The sequence below is a fragment of the Python bivittatus genome, unplaced genomic scaffold (assembly GCF_059951505.1).
Source record: "Python bivittatus isolate LINGU-HERP-01145 unplaced genomic scaffold, Pbiv_v1 ctg000250_np1212, whole genome shotgun sequence".
In the NCBI taxonomy this organism is placed as follows: Eukaryota; Metazoa; Chordata; class Lepidosauria; order Squamata; family Pythonidae; genus Python; species Python bivittatus.
This window is the reverse complement of record NW_028277057.1, coordinates 100,793-112,140: the sequence shown is the minus strand read 5'-3', so window position 1 is coordinate 112,140 and position 11,348 is coordinate 100,793. Positions and strand designations below refer to the sequence as shown.

At 41.2% G+C, this 11,348-nt stretch overlaps 1 protein-coding gene across 15 annotated transcripts in view; it reads left to right on the top strand.

The window, feature by feature from the left end:
- The first annotated feature begins 3,202 nt into the window (after window positions 1-3,202).
- The window catches only part of ZDHHC18 (zDHHC palmitoyltransferase 18), a 30,187-nt gene continuing 22,041 nt past the window's right edge, over window positions 3,203-11,348 (top strand). For 9 of the 15 annotated variants that reach the window (XR_015796152.1, XR_015796151.1, XR_015796150.1 and 6 more), the window contains exons 1-3: window positions 3,203-3,701; window positions 7,557-7,717; window positions 9,390-9,539. Coding sequence is in view for 3 of the 15 variants with exons in the window: in XM_015888256.3 (XP_015743742.2) it covers window positions 3,448-3,701; window positions 7,557-7,717; window positions 9,390-9,539 (565 nt within the window). In the remaining 12 variants the exon portion in view is untranslated. The remainder of the gene's footprint in view (window positions 3,702-7,556; window positions 7,718-9,389; window positions 9,540-11,348) is intronic. The other 6 variants (XR_003084830.2, XR_015796153.1, XM_015888256.3 and 3 more) reach the window with 2 other exon arrangements.

Below are 11,348 nucleotides of genomic sequence, written 5' to 3'. Positions count from 1 at the left end.
ACTGGAGTTGCTAAACTCAAGAATCCTTCCTGGTTTTGGCACTTACTGTTCCCTTAAAGATAGTGTTTGGGTCCATTTTTTCAAATTAATCTGCATTGCTTCCAGGGTATTTTCCCACCTGAAACAGTTAATAATCCAGTTGTGACCTACTCTTGAAATGGTTTTCCCAACTGACCTCCCATGTCTGTATCTCAGGTCAAGGACCTTATTTCACAAAATCTGGAAAAATCCCAGGAATTTTATTCCCCTGGAATTAAGGGAAAACAAGGATTGGTGGCCTTCAGTGTTGGCTGTTGTATTTACCCGTATTAATGGCTCAGTGTGTGCGTCTTTTCACTGGGGTTATACCATTGTTATTCCATTTACAAAAACAAAAGAAATAGATTAGACTTGACGAGTTATAGACCTATCAGGCTACTAAATATAATCAGCAAGCTATAAGCTTATATTTCTATTTAAAGCTATAGGACTGGATTGAAAGCGAAAACGTGGCTTGCTAAGGAGCAGGCAGGTTTACAAGGGGACTGATCAGCATTGTTTGGTTCATCACATTTAGCAAAGAAATATTCTTCCTGGACCAGAGGTTCCTATTTTGTAGCCTTTGTGGATTTTAAATCTTTTTATTTACTTCCAAGGAAAAGACTGGGAAAAACTAGTGGGGCCCTCAATAGATAAAAGGCTGATTCTGCTCATTCAGTCCTTCTGGGGACATTTCTCTAGACCTGGGACTATGGAGAGAGGTATGGGGCAGGGCTGTATTCTAGCCCCTTTTCAGTTAACTGGCACATCAATAATCCAGGCCCTTTCTTTCCCTTCTCATTACTCCCCTGTATTAGCAAGCTGAGTAGTCCCAGCTGTTCTGTATTGCAGACAATGACTTGTTCATTTCTGTCCCCCAAGTGGAAATGAGAGGGATGTTGAGGGCTTCAGTCTCTTTTTGTTCAGAGAAAAAATAATTTATCAGAAAACTAGTCCTAGTTTTTGCATGAATCTTATGATAATTGACAAACTAGCAGCAATGCTATTAAGCAGGTACATGCTTATAAATACCTTGGTGTTCTGTTCCAGGCCTTATTTTCCTGGAAAGAAACATTTATATATGTGGCAAGGGTTGCTGTGTGTAGCTCCTCAGCTACCCTGAGATTTTTCCATTTGAAAGGACCCCATTCTATCCATGCTGCTTGTAAGCTCTTCATAGCCAATGTAACTCCCAGCTACTATATGGTGTCCAAATCTGCATTTTTAGAAACGTTGACATCCTTGACTCTATTTGGTTTAAGTTCCCCAGAGCATGTTTAAAGTTGGGTTTAGTCTCCCTGGAGACTAGAACTTGGTATCATCTTTTTAACCTTTGGCTACAGTTATTTTTTTCCCTTGTGGGTCTAGCTCCATTGGTTCTTAGAGATTACTTTAAGTCAACTGGGATCCCTAGGACTCTTCTTGCCATAGCCAACTAGGCTTTGGGGCATAGATTTTCACATCAACCTAAATCTGGTTCCAAGCTTTGCAGCACAGAACTTTTCAATTTGGTATGTTTCAACCCTCTACCTTTCCTCTGTCACAGCTTTGAAATGTTATCACTTTACTCTTGAGTGCCCTGGAGATAGTCATAATTTGTGCTTTTGTCCAGAACAGACCGTGATGTGAAAGCCACACTTTTTTTTAGAGCAGAGCAGACATCACCTGGATATGTTTTGACACCATAGTCAAAATCAATATCAAGCTCAGTGTGTTGTACATGAAGTTGCATTTGAAAGCTATCTATACATCTCAGCCAGTCTGAAAAAATAGCTAATGCTTTAAGCACATCTTGTCATTGAGCACATGAAACTTTTGCAGGAGGTTGTGGACAGCTTCTGAACCCACGTCAAGGTACTGCATATTAACTTTACATACCTAAAGAATTTGAGGCTGTATTCTCTGTGAGGCTGCCTGCTCACTAAAATCAAGTCCAGGGGGTCTCTTTTCCATCCTGCCAATATTGAGGTGTGCACAGTAGAAATCTAGGAAATAGCATTTTATGTAGCCTTGCTATGGAACTCCACATCAAGAGTGGTTGACTTCACTTCTTTCAGTGATTTTCCCACTATCTTGTGAAGAAGTGACAATCTCTTTTTTCCAGCAAATATTTGATCTGCTGGGCTGAATGTTTTATGAACTCTATGGAGAATCAGATTCTGAAATACAATTTATTATGTATATTGATTATCATTTCTTTATTACATTATTTATACTGTTTTAATGTTTAGCCAAAACTGTCTTGAATACTCTTAAATAAAAAGATGGGGTAATTTAGTATTTCAGTATACATGAAAATGAACCACAGTTGGATTTGGGGCATGGGTAATCACTGCAGTTGCTGCTTTTATGTATCAGCAACATCGTAAAACTATATACAAACAGCATTATCTTGTTTAAACTTTTTTCAAAAACAAAAATGGAAAATACAGAATTACAGAAGCATAGAACTGGAAGAGGACATAAACTAAATGTCCTCTTCCAATTTTATGCTTCTGTAATTCTGTATTTTCCATTTCTGTCCTACTCGCTTCAGAGTTTAAATTAAAGCATTCCTGACAGATCGTTATCTAACCTCTGCTTTTTTTCTTTAAACTGCAAAGTGATGACTTTAACAAACACGAAGCTTGTTTCCAATACTTCCCTACATTATAATGTGATAACTCAAAATGCATTCATGCTGGAAATGGTTGGAGCAGTGTTTAAACGGCCTGAATACCAACTGATAAATTACACGGCATATGAACACAAAATACACTGAAATTCCAGAGCAGCACATTACAGGCTGTGCTTTTTGCCAAATCCTGGAGTTTATGCACAGTGTACCTTGTTCTGTGAAACAGGCACTGAAATAATATATAAGATATATGCCCCATCATTGTGTACTCTCGGAATAACTTCAAAATCTTGAGGAAAAAATCTCTATCTTAATAAAAGGCAACGTATTCTGCATACTATATTGTTCACATTCACCCCCAAGTAGTTACGTATTTTGTAAACCGGAGCTAGAAAATCTCTGCAGGGAGTCAAGGGCGCACGAGAGGCCCCGTTAGTCCTCCCGGCAAACGAATTTCGATTGTATCTCGGTGGCGCCCGGGAGGTATCTTAACGCGGCGGGGAGGAACCTGCCTGCCCGGCTAGCCGGCGCGCGCGTTCTCTGTGGTGCGCAGTCTCCCCTCAGAGGGAATTGGCGGGAGCGGCCCGGCGGCGGCCGCGGCCTGCAGTGCAGGCTCCCGGCCGGCTCGAGGGGGCGCTGCGCCGGGAGGCCCGCGTTGGGAAGCGGGCAGCGCGTGCCGGCTGCCGCGGGTCCTCCCTCTCGAGCGGGCGCCAGAGCGGCAAAGCGGCCCGGTCTCTCCTTTCCCGGCGCTCTGGCGGCGCTGCCCGCGGGGGTCCGGACAGGGGAGGCCAGCCACCGCCGCCATCATCGCCATGAAGGACTGCGAGTATCGGCAAATCCCGCCGGGTACCCCGGCTGCCCCCACTGCCGCGGGGCCCCCGACCTCCGTGGCCGCCAGCACCACCCCCGCGACTCCGGCTTCCCGGCCCCGCCGCAAGTGGGAGGTCTTCCCCGGGCGCAACCGGTTCTATTGTGGCGGGCGCCTCATGCTGGCGCGGCACAGCAGCGTCTTCCTTCTCACGGTCGGCCTCATTGTGGTCACCAGCGGCCTCTTCTTCGCCTTCGAGTGAGTCGGGGGCGAGCTTCCACCGGGCGGGGTGGGCAGTGAACCATGTTCCGCCGTTGCTTTTACTGATGCCCCCTGAGATCGCGCTTTCCTTACCCTCCTTCTGCCTTCCCCAGTAAGGTGGTCTCCAGATAGGTGGGGACTGCAACTCCCCGAAAAGGCTACCATGACCTGGCTGTTGTAGTCCCCACCCATCTGGAGGCTACCAGGCCGACAAAGGGTGATGGACTGCATGCCACATTCTGAAATGTGGCACTGCAGGAAAAGGTTTTCTGGCAAACTGGGTAAGCTGCCTTGAATTCTCTGGGACTTCCTCCTAGGTAAGCTCATACAAGAGTGTAGCCAGAAAGCCTTAACAGACTTGCTGGGTGTGTTTACTCAGAGCCCTGCTATGCTCAGTGGGGCTTTTAGGTAAATGCATAGGTGCTAGTTTGTGGTTTAAGCTTTTAGGGACTAGAGCCTGTTGCTTCAAATTAGAATCTAGTCCTTGGAAGTTTATGCCATGGTAAATCCATTAAGCTAAAATTGAATTGTAATAGGGTTGTGTTTATTCCTTTGTTTTAGCATTTCACATACACCATAATTTCAAGGGGAAGCAAATTCCAGTATTTGGCACCTGTAACTGAAAAAGCCCTGCAACTGAGTAGCTGGAATCATATACATTGCAACATGGAAAGCTGTAATATGGTTTGATTGGTTTTAACTTACCACATTGGGTGAACTCAGTCATTCTCCAAGGGCTGGTTTCATTTGGTGTTGTGGGGTAGAGGTCAAACCTAATGCCACTGCATACGGGATCCCTCAGGGCTCAAGTTTCTCTCTCCTCTCCTCTTTAACATTTACATGAAACCATTGGGCGAGGTCATTTGCTGGCATGGGGTGCAGTATCATCCATCGCCAGGCAGATGATGTCATAATGCTGACCAAGTGCCTGGAAGCTGTGAGATCTGGATGGGCAGGAACTGACTTCAGCTGCTTCAGGTAGACCCTAGCAAGATGGAGCTTTGGGTTTTTGGCTCCCCTGGATCTGGTGATATATCATTTTTGATTCTGGATGGGCTTGCACTCCCCTGGACTTTGCTGGTGCACAGTTTGGGGATCCTCCTGGACTCAGCTCCTGCTCAAAGAGCAGGTGGCAGCTGTGGCTAGAGGGGCATTTGCACAGATTTGTTTTGTGGGCCAATTGCAACCTTTTCTGGACCAGAGGCCTTGCTCATGGTCACTCACATCTTGGTCACTTTCTGTTTGGATTGCTGCAATGTTTGCAGCGTGTGCCGTGTTGGGCGCCCCTAGGTTTGCCTGCGTTATTCCCCTGGTGTGCAAGCTGCAATGGCTCCCAGTCTCCTTCCAGGTGCAATTAAGGTGCTGGTTATTACCTTTAAAGCCCTACATGACATGGAACCAGGTTATTTGCGCAACCACCTCTCCCTGAGGGTATCTGCCCATCCCACTAGATCAGATAAGATAGGCACACTCCAGGTCCCTTCCCTGAAATATTGCCATCTATTGGGACCTAGGAACCATTCCTTTTCTGTGGTTAACTCTACTTTATAGAACACTCTCCCCATCAGCAATCCAGCAAGCCTCCACCCTTTTAGCCTTCCCAAAGGCCACAAAGACCTGGCTCTTCACCCAGGTAGAGTCATGGGAATCTGTGGATGGTTGCTGGGGCGTCTTGGGAGGATGATTGAAGTGCTCGGCTTTTAGTTTATAGTTTTATGATTTTTGTAATTTTATTGTTGTTAGCTGCCCAGAATTGTACTCTAAGATGGGCAGACGTACAGATTTTTTAAATAAATAAACCTGAAAACAATATTCCTCTGATTAAGGATAATTTAATAGGGAAGTGACTTCTCTGTTCAGATCAAATAAGGCATCTTATCCTATTATATAGTTGTTTATGGGAAGCAGTTGGAAACAGGCATGGTTAACCAAGAGGACCATGAAGTTACAGTGAATTATTGACTGAAGATATAGCCCTAATGGTTCCAAAACTGTGGTGATAGATTTTGGAGATCTTTGATTTTAAGGTTTCTAAAATCCAGAATTTTAGTCATATGTCCAGGTGCAAGATTAATCTTGCGGAAACAGAACTTTGAACTTTTATCCTGCCTCGAAGCAAGTAAGAAAGCAAGTACTTAATGGGCAATTAAAAATAAATGCAACCATTGGGGCTAGGTTTTCTTTTACTCCAAAGGGTTTAAATAATTTATAGTTAATTTTAAAAAATAGCATTCAAGCAGAGTTGACTAACTGGTCGAAGCAAATCTTTCTTGATTTGAAGAAATACATTTCAAAGTTCATAATGAAAGAATAGCAGCATACAATAAATTTATTAATAGTTGGGGAAGGAAAAAAGCAGTAATTAATTTTACAACCTGGTGGATTGAGAAAAACTAAAATTTTCAGACAGTATTTTTTAACTTCAGTTTATTTTAGTTAGATAAAAGACTACAGCCTTTCAGAGCAACATTTAGCTGGGAATAACATTTTAACAAGTAAACAGTATTTCTTTGGTTATATCCTAAACATAAAGTGATTTGTAGAACCATTGTTTTACCAGTAATTTTGAGAATATAGGACAGATGGGAAACATAATGACCAGATAAGTCAAGAAAATCTTAAGACTGCACCTCAAATAAATTTGTAGAGTCTAAGTTTTAAAACTAAGAATGACATCTTCCAGTACTGTTTGTGCTTCTCTAGAACAAGTCACCAAAATACCTAATGTTTCAGTTCAAACATGGAGCATTCTCTATTTTTCTTTCTCTCTCAGGAAAAGCATTTGGGGAATGATATCTTCTGTTTAAAAATTGTAAGTTTTAGAGTTTTAGAATGCTGTATGGTGCAGAAGACTTGCATTGCAAGAAGGTTTCAAGTGTGGAATCAACCAAGACCCTGGGGTAGGGGTGGTGGAGTGGCGGTTGCCATTTGAGATACTTGAGAGAGTTCCAGGGGCGCTGCCCCACAGAACATTGGATATAAGACCCTATTTGTTAAGTTGGGCTCTAGGTTTCAGTTGAGACTATTGCTGTTGTACCAACCTCCCTGCTGGGTAACAACCTTCTTGCCTGAGGTCCTTGACTCTGTGGCCAGACTGGCAATGGAGTTCCCCAGACTTATGGTTTTGGGAAACTTTAAATTTGTTTAACAAATGAATTAATTGTGCTTTATGGTATCGGTGAAGCTACCTTGACATTAACAGGTCTTATCGGAGTCATCCCGGCATTGGTAGCTTTTGACAAGTATAATTTATCTCATTATTTCCATTTATCTTGAAATAATTGTGGATTATGCACAAGATTGTCCTTTACATAGCCAATTCAAGGAGTGACATCTGTTATTAATAGAATTATTTCTACTTTTATTTGTAAGAAACCAGTTGAGCAAAAATCAATAGAACCTTAGTTATATCTATGTGAACTGAAATTAAACTAGGATGTGGGAGATCCTAGTTTAGGAAGAATGTTAAGAGGAAAATGCCCTGAGTGCAGTCTGTAGAATTGTTTTTAAGATTTAAATTATGACATTCCAGAAGTATAGAACAAGTTTTATCCCAGGAATATGCTATAAGTCATGCTATAAGTTGCTGGGAATTGGGCAACATGTAGATTTTGATGATGATGAGGATGATCGTGACAATAATAATCTCTGTGAGATAGGTATCTTTGTGTCTTTCTCCTAAAAGTTCTAGAGAGCTTGGCAGGTGAAATCCTTCAAAATGTAGGCAGGTTATGCTGTAATATTTATTAGTTGAAGGGGGTAGCTTGGCCAGGAAAAGAAACCAACTGATGAGTGGACAGTTAGTGCCATGAATGGAAATTCAGTTTAAACAATGTGTTGTTTGCTTTTCAGCTGTCCATTCCTGGCTCATAACCTGACCATGGCCATTCCTATCATTGCTGGCATCCTATTCTTTTTTGTCATCAGCTGTTTGCTACAAACCAGCTTCAGAGATCCTGGTATTTTGCCCAGGGCCACCCCCAGTGAAGCTGCAGATCTGGAGAAATGGATTGGTGAGACTATTACATTTCTTTATAGCAAAATATTTAATGGATGCTACTAATGGTATTTATCCAGAATTGTCATTTGGGCATCTTCATTCTTGAAACATCCTTGGAAGGAATAACAGAACAGTTATCTGTTGTTGGAAGGTAGGGGTGGGGTTTACCAGATGGTAATTGGAGAGACACCAGTACTCTAAAGACAGGGATGGGAAGGGATTTTTAAAAATGTCTTTAGGACCATATTCTCTCAAGGGTATTTGCCAGAAGTCATATGTTGGCGATAGGCAAAGCCAGAGTCCAAAGTAAGCAAAACCACTTCTCTTTTCTTCCTGTACTGCTGGGGGATGGACAGATGATTCTTGCCAGAACTGTGGGTCACCATGGGGGATGGTTGTGGGGAGGGAGTAGGGAGAATGACTAAGTGTACATTGTAAGCAAACGCCACTACTTTTTATATGGTTCATGATGAGGCATGCAAGTATCTAAGGGATAGAGTTTGTATTACAACATCATAACACGTCATTTTAAACCTCTGGTTGCTGCCATTTCAGAAAACTCCCTTCTGTTTTTTTCTTCTCTAAATTAGAACATGTATATTCTTTATCAGGTCTGATTACACTACTTGCCTATTTAAAGTTTAGTTGCTACTGGGCGAAGGGTTTTTTCTGGAAAGTGTAACCAAGATTACTTCTAGCTTTCTCATTCTGCAGCAAGAGGGAAATGTGAGTTTTACCAATTTAATTCTATTTGCTTAAAATGGTTGTTGTAACCAGATTTGCTAACAGCAAATCCTACCCATCTTAGGAAGTGGAGTTTGGAAGGAATTGCCAGAAAGAACAGCAAGACATTGGTCACTCACTAAATTTGCTGTCAGATGTGATGCAGGCAATCTAAAACACATAACAAGTGCAGTAAACAAAATTTGAAAGCTTGACTTTTGCTTAAAGATATAAAAAGTGCACTTGTTGAATCAGATCACTGCTACTTTATCCTTTAGTCTTTGCAATAATTCCAATAATTAGCAGATAACTAGTTGATAGGAATCCATAATCAAATAGTTGCATATTTTAATTCTGAAATGTTTTGTTTATCCTAGTGCTTTCTTTTGCCTGAATTTTACAGCCAGATTTGTATCACCATAGCATGTAGAACCTAGAGACAACTTACTCTCAAAATTGTACATTGTACATCATCAGTCAACTTGTTCATCTTTTTAAAGCAGTAGCTACAGCAATATTAACAGAAGCAATGAAGAAAGGTCTGTGTGGACTCTTTTAGTCTTGAGGTCATGTGGTTTATACACATGCATTTTCCTGGGCCTTTTTAAAACTCTAATTTATACCAACTTTCAGTTCAAGTGGATGACTCTGAATATGGATTGTTTGGAACATCCCACTCCATCGAACCTAAAAATCATTCTAATGGTGCTTAGATCTGAGGATTAATATATTTTTATAGTTGCTTCAGGAGTAGATTCTGTTTCTCATTTGTGGCCTGCTACAGTCCAGGTAGTATGTTATCATTTCAGAGAGACAGCAGTGAATGATGTGGATGGGTTGTGGATCTTACTTTAGGTGGGGACTTGGTAGAAGATTACCAAATTGCACCCAGTCCTTTGATTCAGTCTGATATTAATCAAATCTTGGATGAGTCTAATAGGTAAATACTTTTGCTTCCACAGACAACCTCGGCACTTCCACTTATCGGCCACCTGCCCGAACCATGGAAGTTGTAATAAACAAGTATATGGTGAAATTGAAATATTGCTACACATGCAAAATGTTCCGTCCTCCCAGGACTTCCCATTGCAGTGTCTGTGACAATTGTGTTGGTAAGAGCAGAGTGAGACTTCTATCTTGTGAACCATCAGGGTGATCGTTTCCATTGAAGTTATTTTTCTGCTTTTGTTGAATCCAGAAATATTTGAGTTCAAATGTTGTGCTGCACATTCCTTGTTTACATTTGATAGTTCCTAAAAGGACAATTTTGAGAATGACAGAGAGGGATTCCTTATTCTGCTTCTGCTTAGGAGTATTACTCAAGTAGAACCTTCCCAAACTCACATAAAATGATTCAAAGAGGGGATTATCAAGGTTTTTTGTGATACTACGCAGAAGTGCCTCCTGTTCAGAAATATGCCTGGATGCTAATGTGTGAAGTGTAAAGTATGAAGTTTGAATGCTGCCTTCTTTGCTCTGCAACAGTATTTTAAAAAGTCTGAGCAATAAAGAATAAAGGGCGCTGGGCATGATTTCGCCTCAAGATCAGCAAGATTCCAGAGCTTGTTAATTATTTTTTTCTTTCCCAACCATCATTTTTTCTGCTTGCCTCTGTCAAACAAATCACCACCCAAATAAACATCTTTCTGAAAAAGAGTATCGACTTCCAACTGGAAAGCCTTTGTCGTAGGAGAGCAAAGATTGTCTTTAAAGATCTCTCTATTGAGGTGTAACAGTGAAAATATATGATGTAAGATATATTTAGCCTTTCTTCATGGTCACAACATGGATACATTATACTGATTGAAGAGCATCCACTGGGAAGAAAAGATGAATGGGTAAATGTATGGCATTAATAACTGCTTAAGTATGCTAGGGTCTACTTGGTGACTGCAAGCAAGGACAGATGACAGGCAAATATTGTGGATGATGAGAATTACTGAAACCTTAAGGAGCAAAGAAGTAGCAAACTCATTTCTTCTTTAAGAAAATTTTGGCTCTTAATGTATTTCATTCTTGAGGCATTTGTCATAATAAAATATTCCTGTAGCATGCATTAGCTGGGAAGAAGAGTTACAGGGCATATCAAGACATGAACCAAAGCCTTGGACACACCCAAACTACTAAACCTTGCCATGATGTATCACTCTTTAGGGCAAGGGGAAGGTGTGGGTGAGGCGACTGCTTCTTGAAGTAGATTGTTGCATGCTTTAATTTTTTCCCTCTTTACTGAGGGCAGTGAGTAAACTTTCAGGAATCCAATCTGAATGCAAATTTACTTTTTCAGCCAATTTCATGTATAATCGTATGGTTTTAAACAATGAACACAGTTACTGACTCAAGAGCTATATGACTACACCTAATGTTAGATTAAATTGCATAGCAAGAGAGAACAGCCATATCTGGCAAAGCCAACAACAGGGTTTCAGTATGACAAGTGGTGAAGTGTTCAGACATGTGCATAAGCTCTTTCTTCAATATATACTGTGCTATTAAGCAGGATTGTGAAAATGGAGGAGCATACTGGGGAGCAGAGGACAGAATAAGCTATTATGGGGTGGGTAAATTAGAGTCCAGATGGCATTAGACAACTAGAATATTTCTTGAATAAGTAAGACAACTAACCTTTGTCTTGGAAACATAATGTGCCTGACTGTGAGGATGCTATAGAATGAGTAATACACATTTTAATAGAGTAGATAATACAGAAATGATGACTGATTTGAGAACAAGTTCCTAGTAATTTATCTGTTGAAAGCTGGTTGGGGGAGCAAATAGGACTTTGGATAATTATACATGGGTTCATATTGGCTCTATACATTGGTCTTTTTTCCAAAATGCCTCAGATGGGTCTGCAATGCGAATGTGATTTGATTGCTTTCATCTTCCCATCCAAAAAGTTGGCAGTTGTCAAGACAGTC